At 44.5% G+C, this 23,145-nt stretch overlaps 1 protein-coding gene across 3 annotated transcripts in view; it reads right to left on the reverse strand.

Annotated features, from left to right (window-relative positions):
- Positions 1-2,270: 2,270 nt before the first annotated feature.
- The window catches only part of AKAIN1 (A-kinase anchor inhibitor 1), a 48,891-nt gene continuing 28,016 nt past the window's right edge, over positions 2,271-23,145 (reverse strand). For 2 of the 3 annotated variants that reach the window (XR_003508452.1, XM_027525983.1), the window contains exon 3: positions 4,226-4,309. Coding sequence is in view for 1 of the 3 variants with exons in the window: in XM_027525984.1 (XP_027381785.1) it covers positions 4,110-4,309 (200 nt within the window). In the remaining 2 variants the exon portion in view is untranslated. Of the gene's footprint in view, positions 4,310-23,145 lie in introns of all 3 variants that reach the window. The other variant, XM_027525984.1, reaches the window with a different exon arrangement.

The raw sequence follows: 23,145 nt of genomic DNA on the forward strand, positions 1-23,145 counted from the left end.
CTACCCTACACTGGAGCCAGAAGACAATCACGACACCTCCTCATCCGCCTTTCTCCACATGGGGGTCAGGATTCTGTGGCTTCTGAGGAGCAGAAGGGAAAGGAGTCGCTTCCCATGCTCTGCTGCCGTTTTGTTTTGCTCCCTTGGGGTCTCCTGTTTCTTTTCTTTGCTGCCACTGTTCATGGGTGACGGCATTCTTTTACTCCTGATGATGGTTTTTGCTGGCCCTTTACTATGTCTTACATTTCTTATTCTGTAAGGCAGTTTGATTAGTCCATCTTAACATAAGTATCCCTGGGTTTTATATTCTTAAGTTCCCCAGCTAATGCACATGCCCACAAAGAACAGTGACGGATGTAGGTGTGTGGTCAGTGGTGTCCAACTCTTCTGTGACCCTATGGATTATAGCCCACCAGGTTCCTTTGTTAATGGGACTCTCCCGAATACTGAAGTGGGGATTAGGCACAGGGCTTCCCAGGTGGCTTAGTGGTAAAGAATCCTCCTGCCAATGCAGGAGACATAGGAGACAGGGTTCAATCGCTGGGTGGGGAATATCCCCTAAAGAAGGAAATGGCAACCCACCCCAGTATTCTTACCTGGAAAAAAAATAAAGAATACCGGAGCAGGTTGCCATTTCCTCTTCCAGGGAATCATCCCCACACAGAGGTCAAACTCAATCTCCTGGGATTCCAGCATTGACAGGCAGATTCTTTACCACTGAGCCACCTGGGAAGCCCGATGTATGTCTTCTTATGCCCAATAGCTACTCACTTTTGATACTTACCCTCTCTGAGATTCAGTGTGACTTTCTCTGCAAAAGAAGAATAAAATCTTCCTGGCTACAACTTGATTGTGAAGTTGTGATGACGCACATGAGTTAACGTGTAGTCACATATTTCAGAGAACTTTCTCACACTCAAGAGAGCCAACAACATGATTGTATTTTCTACTTTCTCTTTACATAAACTGAAGAATTACTCAAACTGGGGTATTTAGTTTTTACACCAGTTTGGGTCCTACAGTTGCTAAACTAGTTACCAGATTTTTCAGGGATTTCATTCTCTGCTACTTTTTAGTTAGAATAGTTGTTACTGTGGATAAATATAAAATTCCTTCCTTTTTTGTAATTTTTAATAGTGATTTTTTATAGTGATTTTTTCTGAAAATAGTCAAAGTGGGGCAGTTTCAAAGATTATTTTTAAATGGCTGATTCATTTACTTGTAACCAGAAACCATGCCATAAATGGAGACTAAAGCAGCTAAAGGAGAAAAAAGAGAAACAAAGATGAAGCAGTAAGTTCTCTTAACAATACTGTTCATGGTGGGTGGGTGACTGCAGAAAAACAGAGCAGCAAAAAGAATTTCTCTCCAGTTCCACCCCAGGGACAGGCAGAGCCCAAGACAAAGAGCTGAAAGCAGAGTTGGGAGGTCCATGCGCGTTTTACTATCTATTAAGCCAGGAAGGTAAAGGGCATGAAATACGTGCCCCCACTAATTCCAGTATTCTTGCCTGGAAAATCCCATGGACAGAGGAGCCAGGCGGGCTGCAGTCCATGGGGTCACAGAGAGTCAGACATGCCTGAGCACACATACACAACCGATTCCTAGGACCAAAAGCTTTGTGCTGGCTTGCGAGCATAATCAGGGGAAAGGCCATCTCCAAATGAAGTTCTGTTGACTCCTTTAAAACCTCATAACTTTATACTGAGACAGATACAAGGAGGAGTTTATCAGATGCATTTATTTTTATGGCTAAGTTTTCTTGTGTGTTCAGTCATTCAGCTGTGTCCAACTCTTTGTGACCCCATGGACTGTAGTCCATCATGCTTCTCTGTCCATGGGACTCTCCAGGCAAGAATACTGGAGTGGTTGCCATTTCCTTAGGATTCTACTAATAAGGCACTAATCTGTCGAGTGCAGCGACAGATAAACTTTCTTTTTGCCTTCCAAGAACATATCAATATCTCTGTTCCTAGCTGTAGACTTTCCATCTCAGAAAGACCATGAAAGACACCTGGCTTCCAAACCTACTTACCTGTACTTCCTGAGATGAAAAGGCCACTTCTTAGCACACACAAGCTTTTCTGCTCAAGCTTCAGGGACCCACATCCCACAGCTGTGTTCAGACAGGGTCAGTGACAGCCCATTAAGAAGTGCTTTCAGGATTCCAGAATCTAGAGGTTTGGAAAACAGCCTTGGGATGCCTCGTGGACCCATATGAAAGGAGCCAAACAGTAGGGTGAAGAAAACTTGGCTTAAATGACAACGTGTTTCAAAGCTGGGTATATTTTATTTATAAATAACATTTAGATACAGAGGTTAATCAGAGATTCTCCAAGATCCCCCAGAGTATTAGCACAGACACACCAGAGAGGAAAGAGAGCATGTTTATGGGTTTCTGCCATCTGGCAGCTAAACCCAAGGCTGGTTCTATCCAGACATCTCAGTAGACAGAGGGCCGGATCACTTGTAAAATACAAGCATTGGATTTATTTTTTCAATCGTGGATACTCCTGACTCAGTTCCCTTAATACCGTCATTCCTATTATCTAGGTTGTACAATTATATTTCATCCATGATATAACTTCAACTTAAACTCGTTCTTCAACTGTCATGAGTATTACAGAAAATTATGAATAAACCACATTTGAAGGTTCACCCCTCTGCTCCCTCCCTAATCATTCTCCCTGTAAATTTATTCCATCACATTCCACATGGTGTGAGAGTGTCTAACAGAACTGATGAGACACTGTTCTCATTTATTTCTCAACAGTATCCATTCTGGAAAGTGTAAATAGTGGGATTTTAGAAGTCTGTCAATATCAGTCACACTTCATTCGCTGGTACTTTGCTTTTTAAAAAACCGTCAGATGTAGACACTGACACTCGGAAGCCCAAAAGTTTCTAACAAAGGTCAGACCCTTCCTCTGTTCTCAGAAGCACCAGCTCAGTAGCTGTTGGGGAGCCCAGGAAATAGGACAGCAGGGACACAGAGGGCTATACGGCCCCCACGTGGAAGGGGAGCAGAACTCATTCTGTGGCAACACAGGTGGCTTTATCCATTTGCACACATACACTCCCACGACTGCATTCACAACACGGTCGCTTTGTTGATCTCACTGTATTTTCACATTTCATAGAGTTGAGAAAATGATTTTTCCCATTTTACATGTCATTCATTCCAGATAGGTATGATATTCATAGTTTCAAAAAACAAAAATCTAATTTGTGGATGGGAGAAGGAAAGTCCCTATTTGCAAATTACTAGTGTATATGCATAGTCTGATGGCCACACGGCATTTATAAGGCCTCAGAGCTCCCTCCGAGGACCCTGCATCCCATAATCAGACCCCAGGGCATCTCAGGATGGAATCTACAATCCCGGCTGTTCTTCACTTGTGCACTTAGGTTCACCTGTCTTACTTTCACTGTGAAATAGAAAAAGAAATCTGTAACATTTCACAAGGCTTTCTGCACAGGGAGAAAATATCAGCTATCAAACAATTGAGAGAATTGAGACTGAGTCCTTGAAAATCTAAATTCTTCCTTTTTTTTTTACAAAATAATATAAATACATGCCTCTGTAAGATCCTGAGGGACTTAGAATTTACCTTTCCTTAATATGATCTTGGGCCTGAACCCACTTTATTAAAGCCTTCAGTTCCATATTTGAGGAGGACTGCAATGCCCTTCCCTCACCTTTCCAGCAAGCCTTGTTTAAATATTGTAAAGACCACAATAGGGCACTCGGTGCTTCAGCAGAGAGAACTGGTGAGTTAAGTTACAGGAAGAATGCATACAAGGCCAAATAAACAAACAAGACAGAACCATTTTTTTAAGAGAACTTTAGAAATGAATTGTGCTGCAAAACTACACCTGTGATGGCAGTGTCTTGTCTGCCTATTTCAGAGGCACTGCATTAATAGAAACAGAGCTGTCTGATGCACTTGCCAGAACAGAGCCCCTCGGCCGAGGGCTAGCTCGAATTCGTCCTACTGCTAGGTGTGAATGACTCTTCGGTTTGCTTCACTGGCAACGTTTCTGGTGACACATCCTACACTTGAAAAAGGGCTGGAAACCAAGCGTGTGATAAGAGCGCCGGCTGTGTGTTACTTCTCGTGCTTCTTGGTCGATTCCCCTGCGCCCGGCCGGAGGCTGCCCCGGGCGGTGTCGCCGGCCCTGGCGTCCCTCCTCCGGCTCTGGCTCTCCCGGGAGACCTGCTGCACGGCCCGAAGGATAGCATTCTGCACGATCTGTCTGCTGGTGGTCTGCAGCTTCGCCTCTTCGGGCTCACTTCCAGGCTTCTCACCTGGCCAAGAACAGAAAGGGAGGGGAAAGCACAAGGTTAATTGGGGGTGTGGGAGGTTAAACAGGCCAGGGCTGGTAGGAAAAAAGAGGCTAATAAATAAGATCTCTAGAGGGGCCCACCACATTAGTTGTGAGGAGCCCTGCACAGCAGGGGGCTACCCTGATGGCTCTACCAGTAAAGAATCCACCTGCAATGCAGGAGACCCAGGTTTAAAACCTGGGCTGGGAAGATTCCCTGGAGAAGGAAATGGCAACCCACTCCAGTATTCTTGCCTGGAGAATTCCATGGACAGAGGAGCCCAGTGGGCTACAATCCATGGGGTTGCAAAGAGTTGGGCACGACTGAGTACCTAACACATACCACTCTTGTCTCCCTGTCTCCCTTTCCAGCAGAATCTCCACGGGTCTGCCCCAGTGATGTGCCGAATTTCTACTCCCATCCTCCCAGCATCCTCTGGTGGTTCTGCTTCTCTAGGCTCTCACAAGAGCCTGCCTCCTTCCATCTCATCGCTCTGTCGCTTCTGACTGCATCACCCTCAGCCGCTCATTGTTGTTCAGTCGCTCAGTCCTGTTCCACTCTCTGTAACCCCATGGACTGCAGCACGCCAGGCTCCCCTCTTCTTCACCATCTCCCGGAGCTTGCTCAAACTCATGTCCATTGAGTCAGTGATTCCATCCAACCATCTCAGCCTCAGTCACCGCCTTTTCCTCCTCCCCTCAATCTTTCCCAGCATCAGGGTCTTTTCCAATGAGTTAGCTCTTCGTATCAAGTGGCCAAAGTATTGCATGAGTGGGGCTCATTAACGCAGATCCCCTCTGGGGCTGGAAGGAAGCCAAAGAGAAAAGGAAGGGCAGGGCATTTTCTTTGGAGGAACTGTGGCGGACCCTGCGAACATCACTCTGCTCACATTTTACTGGGGGAAATGGAGCCACATGGCCACACTTACCACACAGAAGACCACAAATACAGTCACCAACCTGACAGCCATGTGCCCAGCTTACGACTCAGGGAGGCTCTATCAGTAGAACAAAAAAGCGATGACTTCCACGCAACGGCAAGGCTAAAGTGAAAAGCAAGAAGACGTACACCCGCGGCAGGCCCCAGCTGGCCCTCAGGGAGATCGGCTGAGACCACCAAGCAGCGTAAGTGCGTGGGCAACAACGAGGTACCAAAGGGCCAGGGGTGCCCCAGCAAGAGCATCTCAGCCAAGCCGGATCTGTGTGAATTCGCGAATGATCCTTGCGTGAAGTCACTTTGCACTCTTTGGGTGGAGGACAGATGGCTCTAAGGGTAAGAGCAGGATGAGTTCTTAACAGGAGACAGAGAAGGAAAAGAAAATCTACTCTGAATTTAGCTGTGACCTAACATCCAAGCTAAATCGTCTTCTCCTCGCTCATCCATTATGAAGAAAAATCGATTAAGAAGTCAGAGGCAGTCTGTGAGATTCTGTGTCTGGGGGATCCCTTCGGGGATTTGCAAGGCAGGTTTAACCTTAACTGCCCTCATCACCACTTTGCTCTGGGTCAGGAATTTCTACCTATGGCAGAGCATGTGGGACAAAAAGAGGTGCAATGAGCTCAAACGGAGAAAGAGAAGGATGAAGATGAGGGTAAAGCCACTCAGAGCATTTAAGAGAGGAAAAGCAAAACAACAAGTTATATACGGAACCACAGAAGACTCCGAATAGCCAAAGAAGTTCTGAGAAAGAAGAATAAAGCACGAGGTGTCACATTTCCTGATTTCAAGCTATTTTATAAACACTACAGTAATCAAAACCATGCGGTGCTGGCATAAAAACAAACACACAGACCCATGGAACATTAGAGAGAGCCCAGAAATAAACCCATGCGTGTACGGTCAACTAATACTCGACAGTGGAGCAAAGAATACTCGAGATAAAAGACAGTCTCTTCAATAAATGGTGTTGGAAACATGATGGACCCAAAGAGTGTCACACTGAGTGGAGTAAGTCAGATAGAGGAGAAATATAACATGACATCCCTTATATGTGGAATCTAAAAAGAAATTACACAAATGAACTTACAAAACAGAAAGTAACTCACAGACTTGGAAAATGAAATTATGGTTGCCGAGGGAAGGGACAGTTAAGGACTTTGGGAAGGTCATGTACACACTGCTATATTCAGAATGGATAACCAACAAGGACCCTCTGTACAGCACATGGAACTCCACTCAATGTTAGGTGGCAGCCTGGATGGGAGGGGAGTTTGGGGGAGAGTGGGTACATGTATATGTATCGCTGAGTCCCTTCATTGTTCACCTGAAATTGTCACAACATTGTTAACCAGCCACGCACCAACACAAAATAAAAAGTTGAGAAAATATAAATTTTTTAAAAACGGTGCTGGAAAAATCAGATATTCACATGTAAAAGAATGAAACTAGGCCCTATCTCATACCACTCACAAAAATTAACTCAAAATGGATTAAAGACAGATATAAGACCTGAAACCATACAATTCTAAAAGAAAACACAGGGGGAAAAGCTCCCTGACAAGGGTCTTGGCAACAAGTTTCTGGCGAGACACCCACAGCACAAACACAGCAGAAGGCGGAGCTGCAACTGAAACCCTTAGTTTTGCCATTTACTTACATGCATGAAACTTACTTGAAATTAATGAATCACCTACACGTTGCAGGTGGCCTGCGCCTTGTGTTAAGTGATGTAAACGTCCGCTAGCCTACTTAGCATTTACCAAATCGTTTTGGTATTTCACAAAAGATGATGAATCAATTTAATTAGCTTTAAACTCGAAACGCCCAATATAAACATGCTGAAATCAAGAAATCGAGATGTGACTGAATCTGTCTTCAGCATCTTTCCACCCTGAGGGGTAACCCCCTCCCGAATCCCCCCACATGCAGTCAGGCACACATCCCTGTGGGCAGTTTCTGGAGAGACCCCCCCCACCCCCTGGGGCTGGCTTCCAGAAGGCTGCCGTGAGCCCTCGTGTTCGCCTCCTCCCCTCAGATCCTGCTATTCCACCGGGCACCTGCCCCAACCGGAAGTCATCAGAGGACCTCAAGTGCAAGGTGGTTAATAACAGGTCCTAATTCCCTATTTATATCCATCAAAACCATGCTTCTAAGGACCTTAGGAATATACTTCTGCTAAAAACGTACAGTTTCCCCCCCAACATCCTAAGTGTCATTTGCCTCTATGACATTAACCCTATTATGTTCCAGTTTGATGGATTTTGGAAAAGGTCAGTATTCCCATTTTTGAGGCCAAATCCGATTAGTGATTTTCCCTGGATCACACAGCTGGTGGTAAAGGCTGTATAAGAAGCAGCATCTCTAGCTGTCACCTTTCCCCACTGGGTCACTAAATATGCAAACTGCAGACATCCCTATGAGGGCAGCTCGGCTTTTGTTTTTTGTCATAGACACACACACACACACACACACACGGGGGAAAAAAGTTTTTCACTCGAGGAAACTGAGGCAGGAAAAATGCTCGCAAAAATGCCACCTTGGAAATGTGTTAGGTATTTAATGTTCTGAACACTTGGATAGCAAATAACTCCATCAAGACTGGGTTGTGAGTTCAGAGAGACCCAAAATGCTGTTCTGGTCTCCACATGGATTTCTGAAAAACTCAGCTACAAGTTTCCCTCCTTCCACCCCAAAGATGCAGGAAACCAAGTCCTCCAGCCCCCACTTTCTTGCAGTGAGCAGCAGCTCTAGAATTTCTGTGCAGGAGAGATTCAGAAAGGGCAATGTAGAGGAACAGGGAAACAAGAGTCTGACTCCAAACTAGGGTATATGACACTTTTCACAAGAATGAAAATGGACATCCTCCACATGTCCATCCCTCCAACAGCATGGGGTGGGAAGGACAGACCACCCTGTGACAGCCACTGCCCCTCTTCTCTTCAGCTCATTTCTCACGCGTGGCCATGTCACCCACTGCCCCTCCTCCCCTCCTGGAGCCCCCAAACGACCCCAGCTGGCCCAGACTGTGGGCTCCTGCAGTCCCCAACCCCAGGGATGTGCCAGGAAAGGAGAGCAGGTAGGGTCACGGATGGCCGCTCCAGGAACATGGGAGCCATGCATGAAGGGGACAGGAAAACTAAGGACCATGTGAACCCATGTGTTTAAAAAGGTGACATACTAGGCCCGAACAGGAAGCAGAACAAACTTGGGGATGCTGGGGGAACTCGACCTCTCCTCTCTCTGGGAGCCAGGTCCCTACCCCAGAAGTCCATCCCCAGAGGCTCAGCTCCCCCCACCACCCCTCCAGCGGGGCCGGCCAGGTTCTGCGGCCTCTGCTGCCCCCTGGTGGCCACTCCTGGGGTTGCTGCAGACCGGGATGGAATGTCCGTAGGCATAGAGCTGTCTGCCCTGCTCCCTAGATGGGGTGTGGGTGTGTACACGAATGTTTATATGTATGAATGCGTGTGTGAATGTGTAGATGTGTCAGTGTGTAACTGTGTGTGTGAGTGTTGTCAGGGGAAACCTTTGAGACAAGACTGTGGTTTCATTTTATCACACACACTTAGAATCACCAGGGCATCCACAGTGCTTTCTGATCACAGAAAGCCTGTGCGCTGTGCTTAGTCATTCAGTCGTGTCTGACCCCATGGACTGTATCCCGCCAGGCTCCTCTGCCCATGAGGATTCTCCAGGCAAGAATACTGGAGTAGGTTGCCATACCCTCCTCCAGGGGATCTTCCCAACCCAGGGATCGAACCAGGTCTCCCGCATTACAGGCGGATTCTTTACGTCTGAGCCACCAGGGAACCATGAGGTCATTTATAGTTTGTCCTTCCAAGAGCTCTGAAGCAGCTAGAAACACAATCCAGAGTTTCCTGTCCTCATTCAAATGAGAATTACTTGACTGAATTACCAGCTCTTGTAAATATTTAACGAAAGGTTCTGAGTTCCTGGTCAAAACTAGGCTCACACTCTCCCTTTTTACTCAAGATGGAAAGGGGAGAGGGAGGCAGAGGAGGAAGGAAGGAGAGAGGAAAGGAGGCAGGAAGGAGCTGATCCTCGTTCTCTGAGTGCCTTCAGAGGCATCCTCAAAAAACAGAGACAAAAATCCTCTTGTACTGTCCTCCTTAAAGATGAACAGCATAATCCTCACAATCACCATTTTCTGCTAAAGAAGGAATCAGATTCCCAGCTGTGACAAGTCATCAGTGCAAGATTAAATTTTAATATTTTACTTAAATAATCTCTCAGTAGTAATTCTTTGTCCCGGATGGGGACAGGCGTATACAGCAGGGGCCTGAGAAGGACAAGCAGAGACACACTGTGCCTAACAGAAAGTAAGATGTTTCTTACTCTCCTTGAAGGAGCAGTTTCCCACCCTTTTGAAGATGATTCCACTGTCAGATTAAAATATTTCACAGATCTCCTCATGCACAACCCAATGACAAAAAGAGGCTATGAACTGAGAAATGTTTTTTGATGAATGTGAATGCTATTCATCTCAACAGAAAAGGAGTTCTGTGAGGCTGTGTCTTCCAACCACAGGAAGTGGAAGCTACAGGCATGGGGTCCCCATGCCCTGAAACAGTGCCATGGCCCCCGGGTCCTTCTGGCTCCCATATAAGCCAAGAGATGCCGGAAGCAGTGAAAATCAGACAGATGTTATCTATGAATTCCTAATGGAGGAACATGCACAGGAGCTGGGGCACAGTGTGGAACTAACCTTCCTCCGGCCATCGTCCAGTTCTGCCCACTCCAAAGGGGCACCTGACCCCATGCAGCAATGCCCCACTAGCATTCTGACCTCAGCCCAGAGAAGAAAAGCTACTTCCTTACGGAGGAAGTCTCCCATCAAGAGGGAATGAGTGAAGGAATAGCCGTCAGGAATGAACTGGCCCCCCGTCTGCCGACAGTGGCCTGACCTGTGCTGCTGGTCTGTCCCTCCTCACTAGACCATCAGCCCCCAGGACACGACCCCATCTGTCCTGACCCCGGAGCCCAGCCCTGGTCCACAGCAGACACTCAGGATCTGCTCAGTGAGGGACTGCCCCCCCAGGCGCCCGGGTTCCGTTCTCCAACCTGTTCTGTCTCCTCCCTTCCCTGCTTTTGGCCACTACCTTTTGCTGCTTCACTGTGATAAAAGTCCAGTTCAGGAGGAAAGCGCCCGGGAGATACCTTTCTGGCACCAGCCTCCGTGCAGAAAGCACCCTGGCATGAGAATATCAGAAAGGCTGCTCCAATTTCCTAGCCACATCTAACCCGGTCAATTGCCGCTTTGGAAATTTTACAGCAATTTCTTCTCTCTCATTTCCTACTAGCCAGTTTTTCTCCTCTCTCTCCTCCTTTCCCTTCCTTACAGGGCCCTTGTCAGTTCTCAGCACCCTCTGCTTGGTTTCAAATACTTTTCAGAGAAAGGCAGTGTGGAAAGGCCCATTGGATGTTGCCGGGTGATTTTACTCCTATTGGCCAAGCGTCTGCCATGAAGACTCCCCAGGCGTTTATCAACCCCCTGAACCCTGCACACACCAGACTGTACTGAATCAGTTTACACGCAGGTGCTGGGAGGCCATCAGCCTGTGCAGAGGCCCTGGCCTAGAAGCATGGGGTTCGAAGTGCACCTCTGGTCCTTTCTGAGCTCTTAGGAACAAGCCTCCCCTTTATCACACACTGTACACAGAACCCTCTGATTCATTTTTGAAGCAGAGGAGTGAGAAGGCAAGTCACCATTGCTTCCTCTACAAATCGGACAAAGAAATAAGAGAGTCGCCTTCCTCAAATATGATGTCGAGTCTCCCTTAGGGCAACAACCTAGTAGATGTGTTTTTTTTTTTACTCTGAGTTTTACAGAACCATGAGAATCTTGGCTCTTGTCACTGTGTTGGGGTTAATTAGAAAACAAGAACAGGTGGCTGGAAATAGAAAAGGAAGTGAAAAGCAAGATCAGATGCTTTATGTCTTTTTTTTCGTTCCAGTGATATTTCAGAAGGAAGAGAGACTGAAGGAAAATAACCCCGACATGAGGAGCGGCTGTCAGACCCACGGAACATGTGTCTCACTCTGGGTCTCAGGGAGCCTTGGCGGTCAGCCTCAAAACCCCAGGTCAGGGCACAGCAAATGCACCACACACTTGGTGCAAGAATCAGACTCAGAGAAAAGAAGAAAGGAAGGGAGGGAGAGATGAAGGGAAAGGGCAACAGTACTGCTGAGGATGCAAATGAGCTACCCCAAAATAAAACGAAATTACTAAATTCCGATTGAAACTGCAGGCAGTGCCTGGAAAAGTTTCTACCAAGTATATCTCAGTCAAGCTACAGGCACTCTCAGGGCATCTCATTCCTCAATTAAATCTGACTTTTATATTAAATCTGATATATTATGCTTCAATAACAAAATGTTTTGATTATTCAGAAATCATTTCAAAAGGCACTATGAAAGGTACAGAATGAAGACTTTATATTATGTTTTAAAAATATGATCTATGGAAAAACTCCTCATATACATGCTTGAAACTCTTTGTATGTTAAAGCCATGTTGTCTTCTTGGCAGCCTTCAAGCTCTTTTTTCAATATTTGATTGGCATTAACAGACATGGATTAAAACGGATTCTAAGAAGTAAGAAAACTAGAAGATACACTACTAAATCTCTGAATCATTAACAGGTAGAATATTTGCAAATGAGTTTTTAAAACACTGGCAGATAATGTTAACAATATGTGTGTTCAGAAGGCTGAACAGTATGACTCAGTATATTTGGGATCCATCTGGTAGACTTAAGGGAGTCACATAATGTACTGGGCACTTTATTTTAAAAATCCAATAGTACAACAATCAGACCTTTTTAGAAAACTGGGAAAGGGGTAGAGGTTGTCATTCTATCAAATGAACAGAAAAGATGATACGCATTTGAATATATAGCATAGGCAGATATTACACCTGGAATATATTCTCTATTTGTGAATATATTTGGACTATATTCTCTAACTGTGTGTAGAAAATTTACAGCAAGATGGAAAAAAGGATGGCTGGGGGCGGGGAGGGGGGGGGAACAACTCATATTTTAATTTAAAATTCACATGGAAAAAAAACAAAAAATAAATACACATGGAAATGATTTTATGTAAAATCATGTTAACCCAGGGGGGAGGAATAAATTAATCCCAGCAAGATGACAAAAAGATAAAAAATATGCCCTATTAGTGCCTACTCTTATTACAAAGTTCATTTGCCTTTACAGAGTAGAATTCTGTGAAGTTGAAGGTGAAAAAGTGAAAGTTGCTCAGTCATGCCTGACTCTTTGTGACCCCATGGACTGTAGCTCACCAGGCTCCTTTGTCCAAGGAATTCTCCAGGCAAGAATACTGGAGTGGGTAGCCATTCCCTTCTCCAGGGGATCTTCCTAAGCCAGTGATCGAACCCAGGGCTCCTGCATGCAGGCAGATTCTTTACCATCTGAGCCACCAGGGAAGCCCTTCTGTGAAGCTGAGGAGTAAGTAATTCACTGCTTGTGACTGATGCTGAAGCTGAAGCTCCAACACTTTGGCTACCTGATGCAAAGAGCTGACTCACTGGAAAAGACCCTGATACCAGAAAAGATTGAGGGCAGGAGGAGAAGGGGGCAACAGATGATGAGATGGTTGGATGGCATCACTGACTCAATGAACATGAGTTTGAGCAAACTCTGGGAGACAGTGAAGGACAGGGAAGCCTGGAGTGCTGCAGTTCATGGGGTTGCAAAGAGTCAGACATGACTTAGCAAACAAAAAGCAACACAATTTAGAGCCACTGGTGGTTTCAGATATATGAAAATTTTGTACTTATTTTACTAAATGAATTTTTCATTCACTCAAAAGAAAATGAACTCAGGAAAAGCAAGTGAAAAATGTGTATCTAACTTCCCCTTCATTATCTCTAATCCAATGAACCCAACTGTTTTGCAGTGAGCACACAGTGGTTGAAAGTGACCTCAGTCTCCACCCAGGGCTCCAGACAGCCAGGTGATCCTTAGAGAGAGCAGTCTGCATTTCCTACACGGCAGAACCCACACTGAGCATTGATAAATGTCTGATATACAAATCCAGCCCCTAGGCTACTGAGTAAGCTGACACAATTCACTGGACCTCTCTGGGTTCAACCTGCCTTTTCTAAAAGTCCTCTCATATTCAGCATTGTAAAATGTGCTATGCAATTACTGCGATTAGCTATTATTTTCATGGCTTTTAAACTATGTGGATTTTAGTAAATCAATTAGAATGTACACAGTATCCAGAAAGATTATAAGCATCTATTAGTGAGAAGGTTCCCTGAACTAAATAATTACCTAAATTACCTAAAGTGTCCCAAGTCCTCCTCCAAACCAAGCCCCCTCAATTATTATATTACCAATTATTGGTAGAAATTAAAATTCTCACATCTTAAAGGAAAGCAGTTGTGGGTTTGGTTTTGTTTGTTTCCTGCAACAAAATGCTAGCGTTTTAGTTTTTCTGAATTACTGCATTTAATCCTTCAGGCGCTCCTCAGTTGACACTTTTCCCTTTTCGTTTTGCCCTGGGAAGCATAAAAAGTCTTTGCTACTCTCCTTCTCCCTCCATCTCCTCCCCCACATCAAGCACCTAGAACCACTGTGGAGGGCTGCTTCATGGAACAAGGCACTATTTTTTGTCCAAAAGCAGCAAATTTGATTCTCACCACAAATTTCCATATGCTCTATGGAATAAGAACCATATTTAAACCACAACCCCACGATAAACACACAGGAAAGACGAAAGCTGCTGATAAATATCAATTCCAGAAAGAAAAGTTTGCTCGGCATGGATAAAAAGAAGGTCAGACCCGGATTTCATTCTTGGCTCCTACTTTATCAATCCACAAAATGACATTTGAAATTATTTGCTTAGAAGTTGATAGAGTGTGATTTAAGGTCATGAGAATGTTAATCACAGTCTGCATCTTCAGCAACTCTAAGCCAGAGTTCACTGAGGCATGTTTCCTTTTGAATTAGTCATAGGCACTACTTTTAAATATGTTTCTGCTCCTAGAGTCACGATAGTTTTCAGTCTGAAAACCGTAACACGTGACTGGCTTAGATGGCAGTGACAGCGATTTACTACATTAACATACATAAATGTGCTGCTAGTTATTAAAGAATGGCCCCCTTGTCTAGCGTATGAATAAAAAGTGAAGAATTAAATGATACAGGAAGAGTATTACATGTGATTTTCATTTCTACATATTCAAATGTTTTTAAATTAGATAATCATTAAGGCAGTGTGATCCTAGCACCAAAACAGACGGAGAAACAGAACAGGTTAGAAAACCTGGAACCTGACATTTGGTGAAGAAGGCAGTTGGAATAATTAGAGAGAGGTAGTAAGAAAACTGAGTGGTTTTGTTTTTTTTTAATTTTTTAATCTCTAACTCCGGATGGATAAAAACTGGTGAATGGTTTTCTAAAATGAAGAACATACACTACATGCACTACAGTAGATGTATATGGTTGGAGAGAGAAATGCCACTGAGAGTGGAAGACAAAAGGGAAAAGAGAAAGTAAAAAGCAAGGGCTCTGCATGGACCAGTGAGGATGGTGTGCCACGAACTGAAAGTGTTATCAGTTAAATTTAACCCATTTGAGTTCAAAAAGAGAGGGAGGAAGGGAGGATCAAAAATGTAATAGGAAATATACATCTGATATTGGGGAGAAAAAGTCCTTCTAAGAATAAAAACAAAGAAAGAAACCACAAAGAAGATGGATAAGTTTTACTACACTACAGTAAAGTCTTCCATATGTCATGAAACACACAAACAATTCTCAAAAGAAATAAAGTAGGAAAAATATTGGCTATACACAGAAAAAAGGATTGATATCTTAGTGTATAAATAGGTCTTGCAAATCAATGACAACTCCAATATAAATAGGAACAAAATATAAGGAGCAGTGGGGATGTAGCTCAGTGGTAGAACACATGCTTTGCAGGTATGAGGTCTCAGGTTTGATCCTTGGCATCTCCACTTTAGCTGAACTATTGTTTCAGCTAACTTCTCACTGTTTAATCCTTGAAAGGAGTAATATTAAAACATAAATAATGGAATTATAATGAGCAATTTACAAAAGAAATAACCAAACTGATCCACTAAGCCCAAGCATTAGCCTGTGCACCTTCCAATGCATAAAAATGTAAAAAAGAACAAACCCACAACCACAAAAAGAAGATAAAATGGAACAGAGGACACCAATGAAGACAGACCTTTAAAAATTTCTGGAAGAAAAGCATGAGATTGAACAGACATAGGAAATGGGAAAAAGCCACGTTCTGAAATATGCTATAAGAGCACTGCCAGGGAAGTGGGACCCAATCAGCCCAAGAGAGCAAAGAGACTCTGGGATTGCAATCGACACTATTATGGAGCAGAAGTAAGAAGTAGGGTTTAACACAGGCAGAATGTGCAAAAACAGCAGCAAGATACATTCATCCAGTATAACAAATGGAGAGATGATGGAATGCATCTCTCCCCAGGCAAAACTAAGCCAATGAAAATAATAATAAAATGATGGCTAATCTCTGCCTCATGTCCACAATACGGCTGCAGTAGATCCAGGCATCACAACTTCATAAAGCAATCTCCAGAGGCAGAATGTAGCTATTTCCAAGAGCTAGGAACTTTTTACTAGACGCCTTCTTCCTTTTCCACCCTGAACCAATCATTGGCAACAAGAACAGAACTACCATTATAGCCTAGATGGTTATAGGCTACCTGAACCACATGGATAAAAGGTTGAAACCAGGACAAAAATAGGACTCTTACCCAGATGAAGGAGAAGTTGCTACTGTCTAGGCGAGCGTCAGTGTCTCCCATATCAATATTATTAATTTTGCAGGAATACCAGGCAACATCATCCTATCAAGAGTCTATAACAATTGACTTTACAACAGAAGTGATGTTTTACAGGGCAGTCTCATAAACCAGTGCCAAGTCATATAACAGGAGTTTATTAGTAATAAACATGATAATATCTTGAGTTTTATGACGTTGTCCTGGTTCTACCTTAAATATTTTACTTTTCACCGATGCCCACTGAAAACTTTTCCCTTCCAGTCTAGCTGGCGTTAGATTACACATCACATTTACTTTTCCCACGTTGCCTTCTTTCATATTTCCCCTAGCTGAAGTGCTCTATGCCAGTCTTTGATACTGCTGCTGCTGTGGCTGCCTCTAGGTAACCTGTACTGGACACCTGCCACGTTCCTGGCACAGTGAGCACGTTTCATGAATTTTCTCCTTTGTTCCTCTATCTGCAGGAAGTAGCGCGGTTTCTCCCACAGCCAGGAAGAAAGATAGGCCCTCAGGCATGGCAGACTGTAGAGGGGACCACCATTCCTCTCCCTGCCCCCAACCCAACGAGTCCTCCCGGATTAAAACCTATTCATATTAACTGCCCACCATTACAGCCTATGCCGAGCAAGTAAGTCACGCTTCGCCTGCAGCCCCTCAGTCTCATACTGGCCTGAAGTTTTAGTAACTGTAACCGCTGAAATTTTACATCGAGAAAATGTCAAATCTGCCTTTGGGAGCCAGCAGACAGACCTTGTTTTGCCCCAAGTTTCCAGGAGGACAACTCAATAAGCATTAGCTTAGCCAAGATCAATGGAAATGGGCTTTTTCTAGGGAGAGCACTGGCCAGGCTGTGCCAACATAATGATGATCACAGAGGCGTCATTAAGAAAGAGAAAGTTTATTTGCAAAGAACTGGTCCAAGGTAGCGAGGCTCCCTCCTGCAGTCTCACGTCAGCATCTCAGCCTGTGGGAGTGGGCTTGGGCTGGGGCTTGCTGGGCCCTGGGCTGGGAGGCAAAGGCTTCTGAAATGAACAAGGGCCACCCCCCACCACATCCCAGCTCCCTCCTGCCACCTGATGACCTGGACTGTGCCATGTACTTCTCATCTGCCCACTTCTTCAGGTACAGTCTCCTGGTACAGTTATAAATATTTGTATATGAGACTGGCAAGCTTTCATACATATGGGATATTTTTTTAAAATATTATGATTTTTAACAAAACTACTGCCTTGTATGCATTATGTGGCAAAATAAGTGGTATTAGCAGTTTGGGTAGAATTTCATCTGATCCTATCAACCACAAAATAAAAGCAGAAAAACCAATTTTGCAACTGAACACAAGTATACTACAAGATAGAGAAAAGGGCTATTTCTTCTATAATCAGATCTATCTTTGATTCCAAAGCTCTCTAGAGACAGAGCATTCATTTCTTGTCTTAATCAATTATTTAGAGGTCTATTTCCATGATTGCCAGCTCTGTAAGTTTCCAGAGTCTGACCTGAAATAACAAGCACTCACTACTTTGGTCTCATGACCTGAGTTCTTTCACTGGATGGCTGGGCAAGTTAGCCTCTAGCCCTTGGCTTCCTTATGCCGAAATTAGGGACAACTGATAACTGCAGAATTCTCTTTCTAACCAGAGAACTTATACAATCCCCTTAGCACATGTTACATGCTCTGCAATACCAACAGCATGTGTGCTTACTGCTTCCTGTGCTAAATATTTTATTTATGAACTGACTCACAAAAACCACATCAAGCAAGTCAAAGGTTCTGTTTTCCCAAAATGACCACAACCATATCTCTGGTCTCCTATGTTCTTCAGAACCTTGCAATCCCTCATCAAGAGATGGATTCTATTCCCTTCCCCTTGACCTTGTTTGAGCATTTCGGAAAGTCTCAATTAACAGAATATGGGATAAGGGATGGCTGACTTCTACGGATAGGCAATACCACACCCACATGGATTTTTCCTCCCTTGGGATGTTCACCGTGGATCCAGCCACCACAGTATAAAGGAGATCAGGCAACGCGGGAAGGCCACGTAGAGATGTTCCAACCAATAGCACCCAGGTCGAATCTCAGCTGACAGCCGGCATCAACCATCAGCTGACAGAAGTGCACATGGCTTCAGATATTCGTCATCCCACCGAGCTGATGCCGTGGAGCAGAGACAAGCTGTCTCTGCCAAGTGCCCATCCCCAAATTGAAGATTCATGACCCAAATGACTAGTGTCCTGTTGCTAAAGCCACTACATTTTGGGGTGGTTTGTGATGCAGTAGTAATAACTAGAATAAGGTTGGTCATGTTTTATCCTTCTTTATACATGAGGAAACAAGCCAAAAAAAAAGACTATGTAAATTGCCCAATATCATACAGCTTGTAAGCAGAATTCAAACCGAGGCAGCCTGACTCCATAAACTGGGTTCTGACTATACTGTATACTTCCTTAATAAGTAATTATTGATAGAACGATTAGTCCTTGATTCATAGCCCTATCTATTCCTTATGATACTTCATAGACCAACTTATTTAATATATTTTACATAATTTTAATATAATTATATGCATCGATATTTTCCTCCAAGAAATCATGTTACCAAAGGCTAAGACGATTCATAAAAATGTTTGAATAAAATAAAATAAAAACGTTTTTTAGGGAGAAAAAACCTCCATCAGAAAAGAGTTTTCCTTGGTCTCTTTCTGTTGGTACTTTCCAAGAATGTAAGAAATTGAATTCTTACTGCCTGGAGAAGCAATTTCTAAGGTGCCTGACTCAATTCATTTATACCAAATCTATAAAACTCCCTCCTTCATATTAATTGTGAATATCAGGGTCCTGCCAATGAAGAAAAAAGTCAAGATGGAAGAAAATAGAGATGGGATGTAGGTAACACACTTCTTGTTTGAAAGTTTACAGCATAATCAGATACTTTGAAGAAGGACAAAAGATTTGGTGAAAAGTCTTACTTAAATATTTTCTGAGTTCTAATGCATGAGGATTATTTCATTTCACAATTGGTTAAAAATCATTTAATCATTAAAATTCTGCAAGTAGACACTGTAACATGAAAACTAAAGAGCCTAAGAGAACCATATTAATTACTACTAACCATGAAAATGCTCAGATCCTCTCCCCAGAACTTGCTTTGACTGACCAGACACTGCTGCATAATACATATGAATTTCCTTCAGATGTAATAAACACAATCTGAAAGCCTTTTGTAGAATTAAACAAGTTTTTAAAATAGCACATTATGGAGCATAGTAGGTGTTTTCTGGTGTGTGTTGTATTTTATTGTGTAGCTGTCTCAACTTCTGCATATTTTTTGTTTTCCAAATCATTGATTCAAGATACTGACATTTTCCCCACGTCCAAAAAGATGATCAGCCATCAGTGACATAAAAGACCAACAAAAGCAGCTGGCAACTCAATTGTGAGCCAAAACAGAAATGAGGGGCTGACTTTGGTTATATTCTAATTGGAATAAAATCATGTCCTTTCCTTTGATGGAAAAAACAGTCAGGACACTGGGTAGCTGTTTTTCTAGTCTCTGTGACTAAGCATGATAAGCCCCCTGAAGGCAGGGGTCATGTCTGTTTTACAGGAGCCCAGGTCTGGCACAGAGTGTTTGCTTCATAAATAATTAACAAGAACCAAGCTCTGGGACTTGCCTGGTGGCTCAGGTAGTGGAGAATCTGCCTGCAATGTGGGAGACCTGGGTTCGATTCCTGGGTCAGGAGGATACCCAGGAGAAGGGAATGACAACTGGGAAGGGAATTCCAAATATTGGAATGGGCCACTCCAATATTCTTGCCTGAAGAATTCCATGGACAGAGGAGGCTGGCGGGCTACAGTCCATGGGATTGCAAAGAGTCAGACACAACTGAGCAACTAACACTTTAACTATGACTTTTTTCAAGCTCTGGGAATTCAGAAAGAAGCTTCAGAGAATGGTCTTGAATGCTGGGAGCACAATCATTAAGCCCTGGACCACATGGAGGGTGGTCAACAGCAGCAGCAACTGCCATATGAGAACCTGTCCAGACTGGCCCTTCTTTGCCATCATCCCCACCCCTGCCATCTGCTGCACATGGTTAGAGACCTAGAAATGGGATAACAACCAGAAAAGGGGTGGAGGATTGATTCTGGGCTGTCTGGGACCTTTGCTCACACCCGCCCCCCTCCCGCTGCACACATCCTGGTACAGGAAGACAACAAGCCAAGAAAGATGCTTGGATCACTTGCCCTGGAGCCTCCCTTCCCACTGCCCTCCCCTCTGCGCCCCTCTACCCCAACCCCCAGTTCATTCCACACACTCTCTGCTCCCTGCACTACATTCTCTGGCTGCCTAAGCCAGCTCTTGGCCCATGGACATTTCTTCCCCCTTTCCCATGCTCAGACAAGTCACAAGAGTACTGTGGACCCTGGTACTGAAGATGATGCGGCCTGGCTAGGACAGCCCGGGAACCAAGGCACAAGACGGGCCAGGCTCTGGAGGGCCACCGCCTCTCACTGTCCTGCCCCGAGGGAGAGGCAGTGCCCATGAGGGTTCCCTTTCAAGGGGGGCACTGCCTACTGGGACCCTGAGGGCTGCGCACCACATCCAGAAGCTGTCGAGGTCCACCTTGGAGAACCTGTCCTCATCAGCAAGATGACAGCAAAGAGCAATAAGCAGAACTGCCCGCTCAGACAAAGCAGAGAGGGGCCCGACGACTGCAGGGTGAGCAGAAAACGGTGGTCTCCCATGAAGTGACCATGACACGGAGGATCTCGGAGCAGAGACCACCAGGGGAACAGCTCCACAGACACAGAGAGAACTGGCGCTGTGTGCAGACCTCAGATGCTCTTCAGACACAGAAGACCAACCTTTCCAGCAGTGCCTTTGGTGGGGGGCAGGCCTGACTACCACACAATGTTCAGGGCATCCCTAGCCTCAAGCCAGGAGATATGCCAGCAGCCAGGGCCAGGTTCACGGGCATGTGACTGATGCAGTCATACGGAGCCCCACCTTCAGAAGGCTCCTGTGCAGGATTTAATGCTCTGGTGTTGCTGTCTTGAAAGTCTTAACAATCATATCAATGAACTTGAGTTCTATAAGTGAAGTTGGATGGGATGATGGAATACAGACCTGCCCAGAGGAGATCCATGCAACACATCATTCTCAGCCACCCCATACGCATGTTTGTGTAGCTTCAGTGATGCCCCGTGAGCACAGAATTGCAACGGATGAAATGTATTCCCAGGTGGCATAAGTGGTAAAGAACCCACCTACTAATGCAGGAGATGTAAGAGATGTGGGTTCAATCCCTGGGTCGGGAAGATCCCCTGGAGGAGAAAATGGCAACCCACTCCAGTATTCTTCCTGGGAAATCCCATGGAGAGAAGAGCCTGGCAGGCTACAGTCCATAGGGTCTCACAAAGTCAGACACAACTGAGTACCTGTGATATGTATGAATTCAGTGAGATGCAAGGCCCCCAGGCAAGCACTATTGTGTTTTGTCTACAATAGAGGGACAGGTTTAGGGGAGCAGCCACACTTGCTGTTAGAACCACAGCCTGCTTAGAACCCGGGAAGAAGGCAGTGATGTCTATGAAATGTGCATGACCAAGAGACCCGATCACATTCTTTCTCATGCCTACCACTCCCCTGAATTAGGCAACAACCTAAGCTGAAAACAACAACACAGAAGGAGAAGGAAAGACAGGATGGTCCTTAGTTCCTTTTTACCAGGCCCTCCTGAGTCACCAGGAGCATAAGGTCAGTGTTGGTAGAACATGAGCATATCATGAAGTGAAATAAAGACAGTTCAGTAAGTTTTGTGCAGTGTTTCCACTGTTCTGGTCAGAAGTATACATGTATGTTGCTGTTGTTGTTTCATCACTCCACCATGTCTGACTCTTTGCGACCCCGTGGACTGTAGCCCTCCAGGCTCCTCTGTCCATGGATTTCTCCAGGCAAGAATACTGGAGTGGGTTGCCATTCCCTTCTACAGGGAATCGTCCCAACCCAAGGATAAAACCCAGGTCTCCTGCACTGCAGGCAGATTCTTTACCATCTGAGCCACCAGGGAAGACCTAACAGATTGAATAAATAAATGCAATTACCTAAAGTATTTATCTCCCACCCCTCCCACACACACCAACCTTGGCATTCTCAACATTCCAGCTCCATTCCCACTAAGGCTACTAAAGGCCTCTCTCCCCAGGCCAGGGGGCAATGACTCTCACTAAGAGCTCTGCTCTAAGGCACTGGGAGGGAGAGCAGCTATGCCTGTCCTTTTTCCTGAATTCCATTCTTGAGGTCTTGAGCTCCACCCTACTATCATTGCTCCAAAGGCACTAGAAAGAACACATAATGAAGAACACATAATGTTGTCCTTCTTGACGTAAGTCAGTTTTAGAGCAAAACAACTATTACGTATGGATTTGTACAGAATGGCCTGATTGGTGGGGAAATAATTTATTCTGAAGCATGAGTCAGATTGCAATTAAGTCTATAGGGCACTTCATTCCAAATTCCCTGGCTAGGGGGTGATCAAAATCTCATCTACTATACTGCAACAAAGACTGGATTTCACTTTTTATTCCTGAAACAACCTAAAATTTAAATGGGAAGGCAAAAAAAAAAAAAAAAATTACACAAGAACATTAGAAATAAATTCCATGGAGAGAAAAATGAACAACTTCTATCAGACAGCACAACACAGATGAGGACTCTATGAAGGCCTCTTCTCTAAATACTAAAGAGATCATTCAAACATAGTTTATGAGATTTGTTCAGATACATTCATAATCTGAGTATATTTCACATACTGAGGCTTAAGGTCTACTGGAAGTCCACCATCTTGGACACAGTGGGGAATAATCACTTTATGTCGTGTCCTGGGGCTATGTCATTCTTGGAAAGGTTGTGCCCTGCCCTCTTCCTGTCTCATTCCTAACAAGATTTACAAAGGACCAAAGATAATGTTCAAAGAAGAGTATCTAAGAATGTGTGTGTGACCAATGACATACGATCACAAAATGGGAACTTAAGGCTCCAA

This window comes from Bos indicus x Bos taurus, chromosome 24 (assembly GCF_003369695.1).
Source record: "Bos indicus x Bos taurus breed Angus x Brahman F1 hybrid chromosome 24, Bos_hybrid_MaternalHap_v2.0, whole genome shotgun sequence".
In the NCBI taxonomy this organism is placed as follows: Eukaryota; Metazoa; Chordata; class Mammalia; order Artiodactyla; family Bovidae; genus Bos; species Bos indicus x Bos taurus.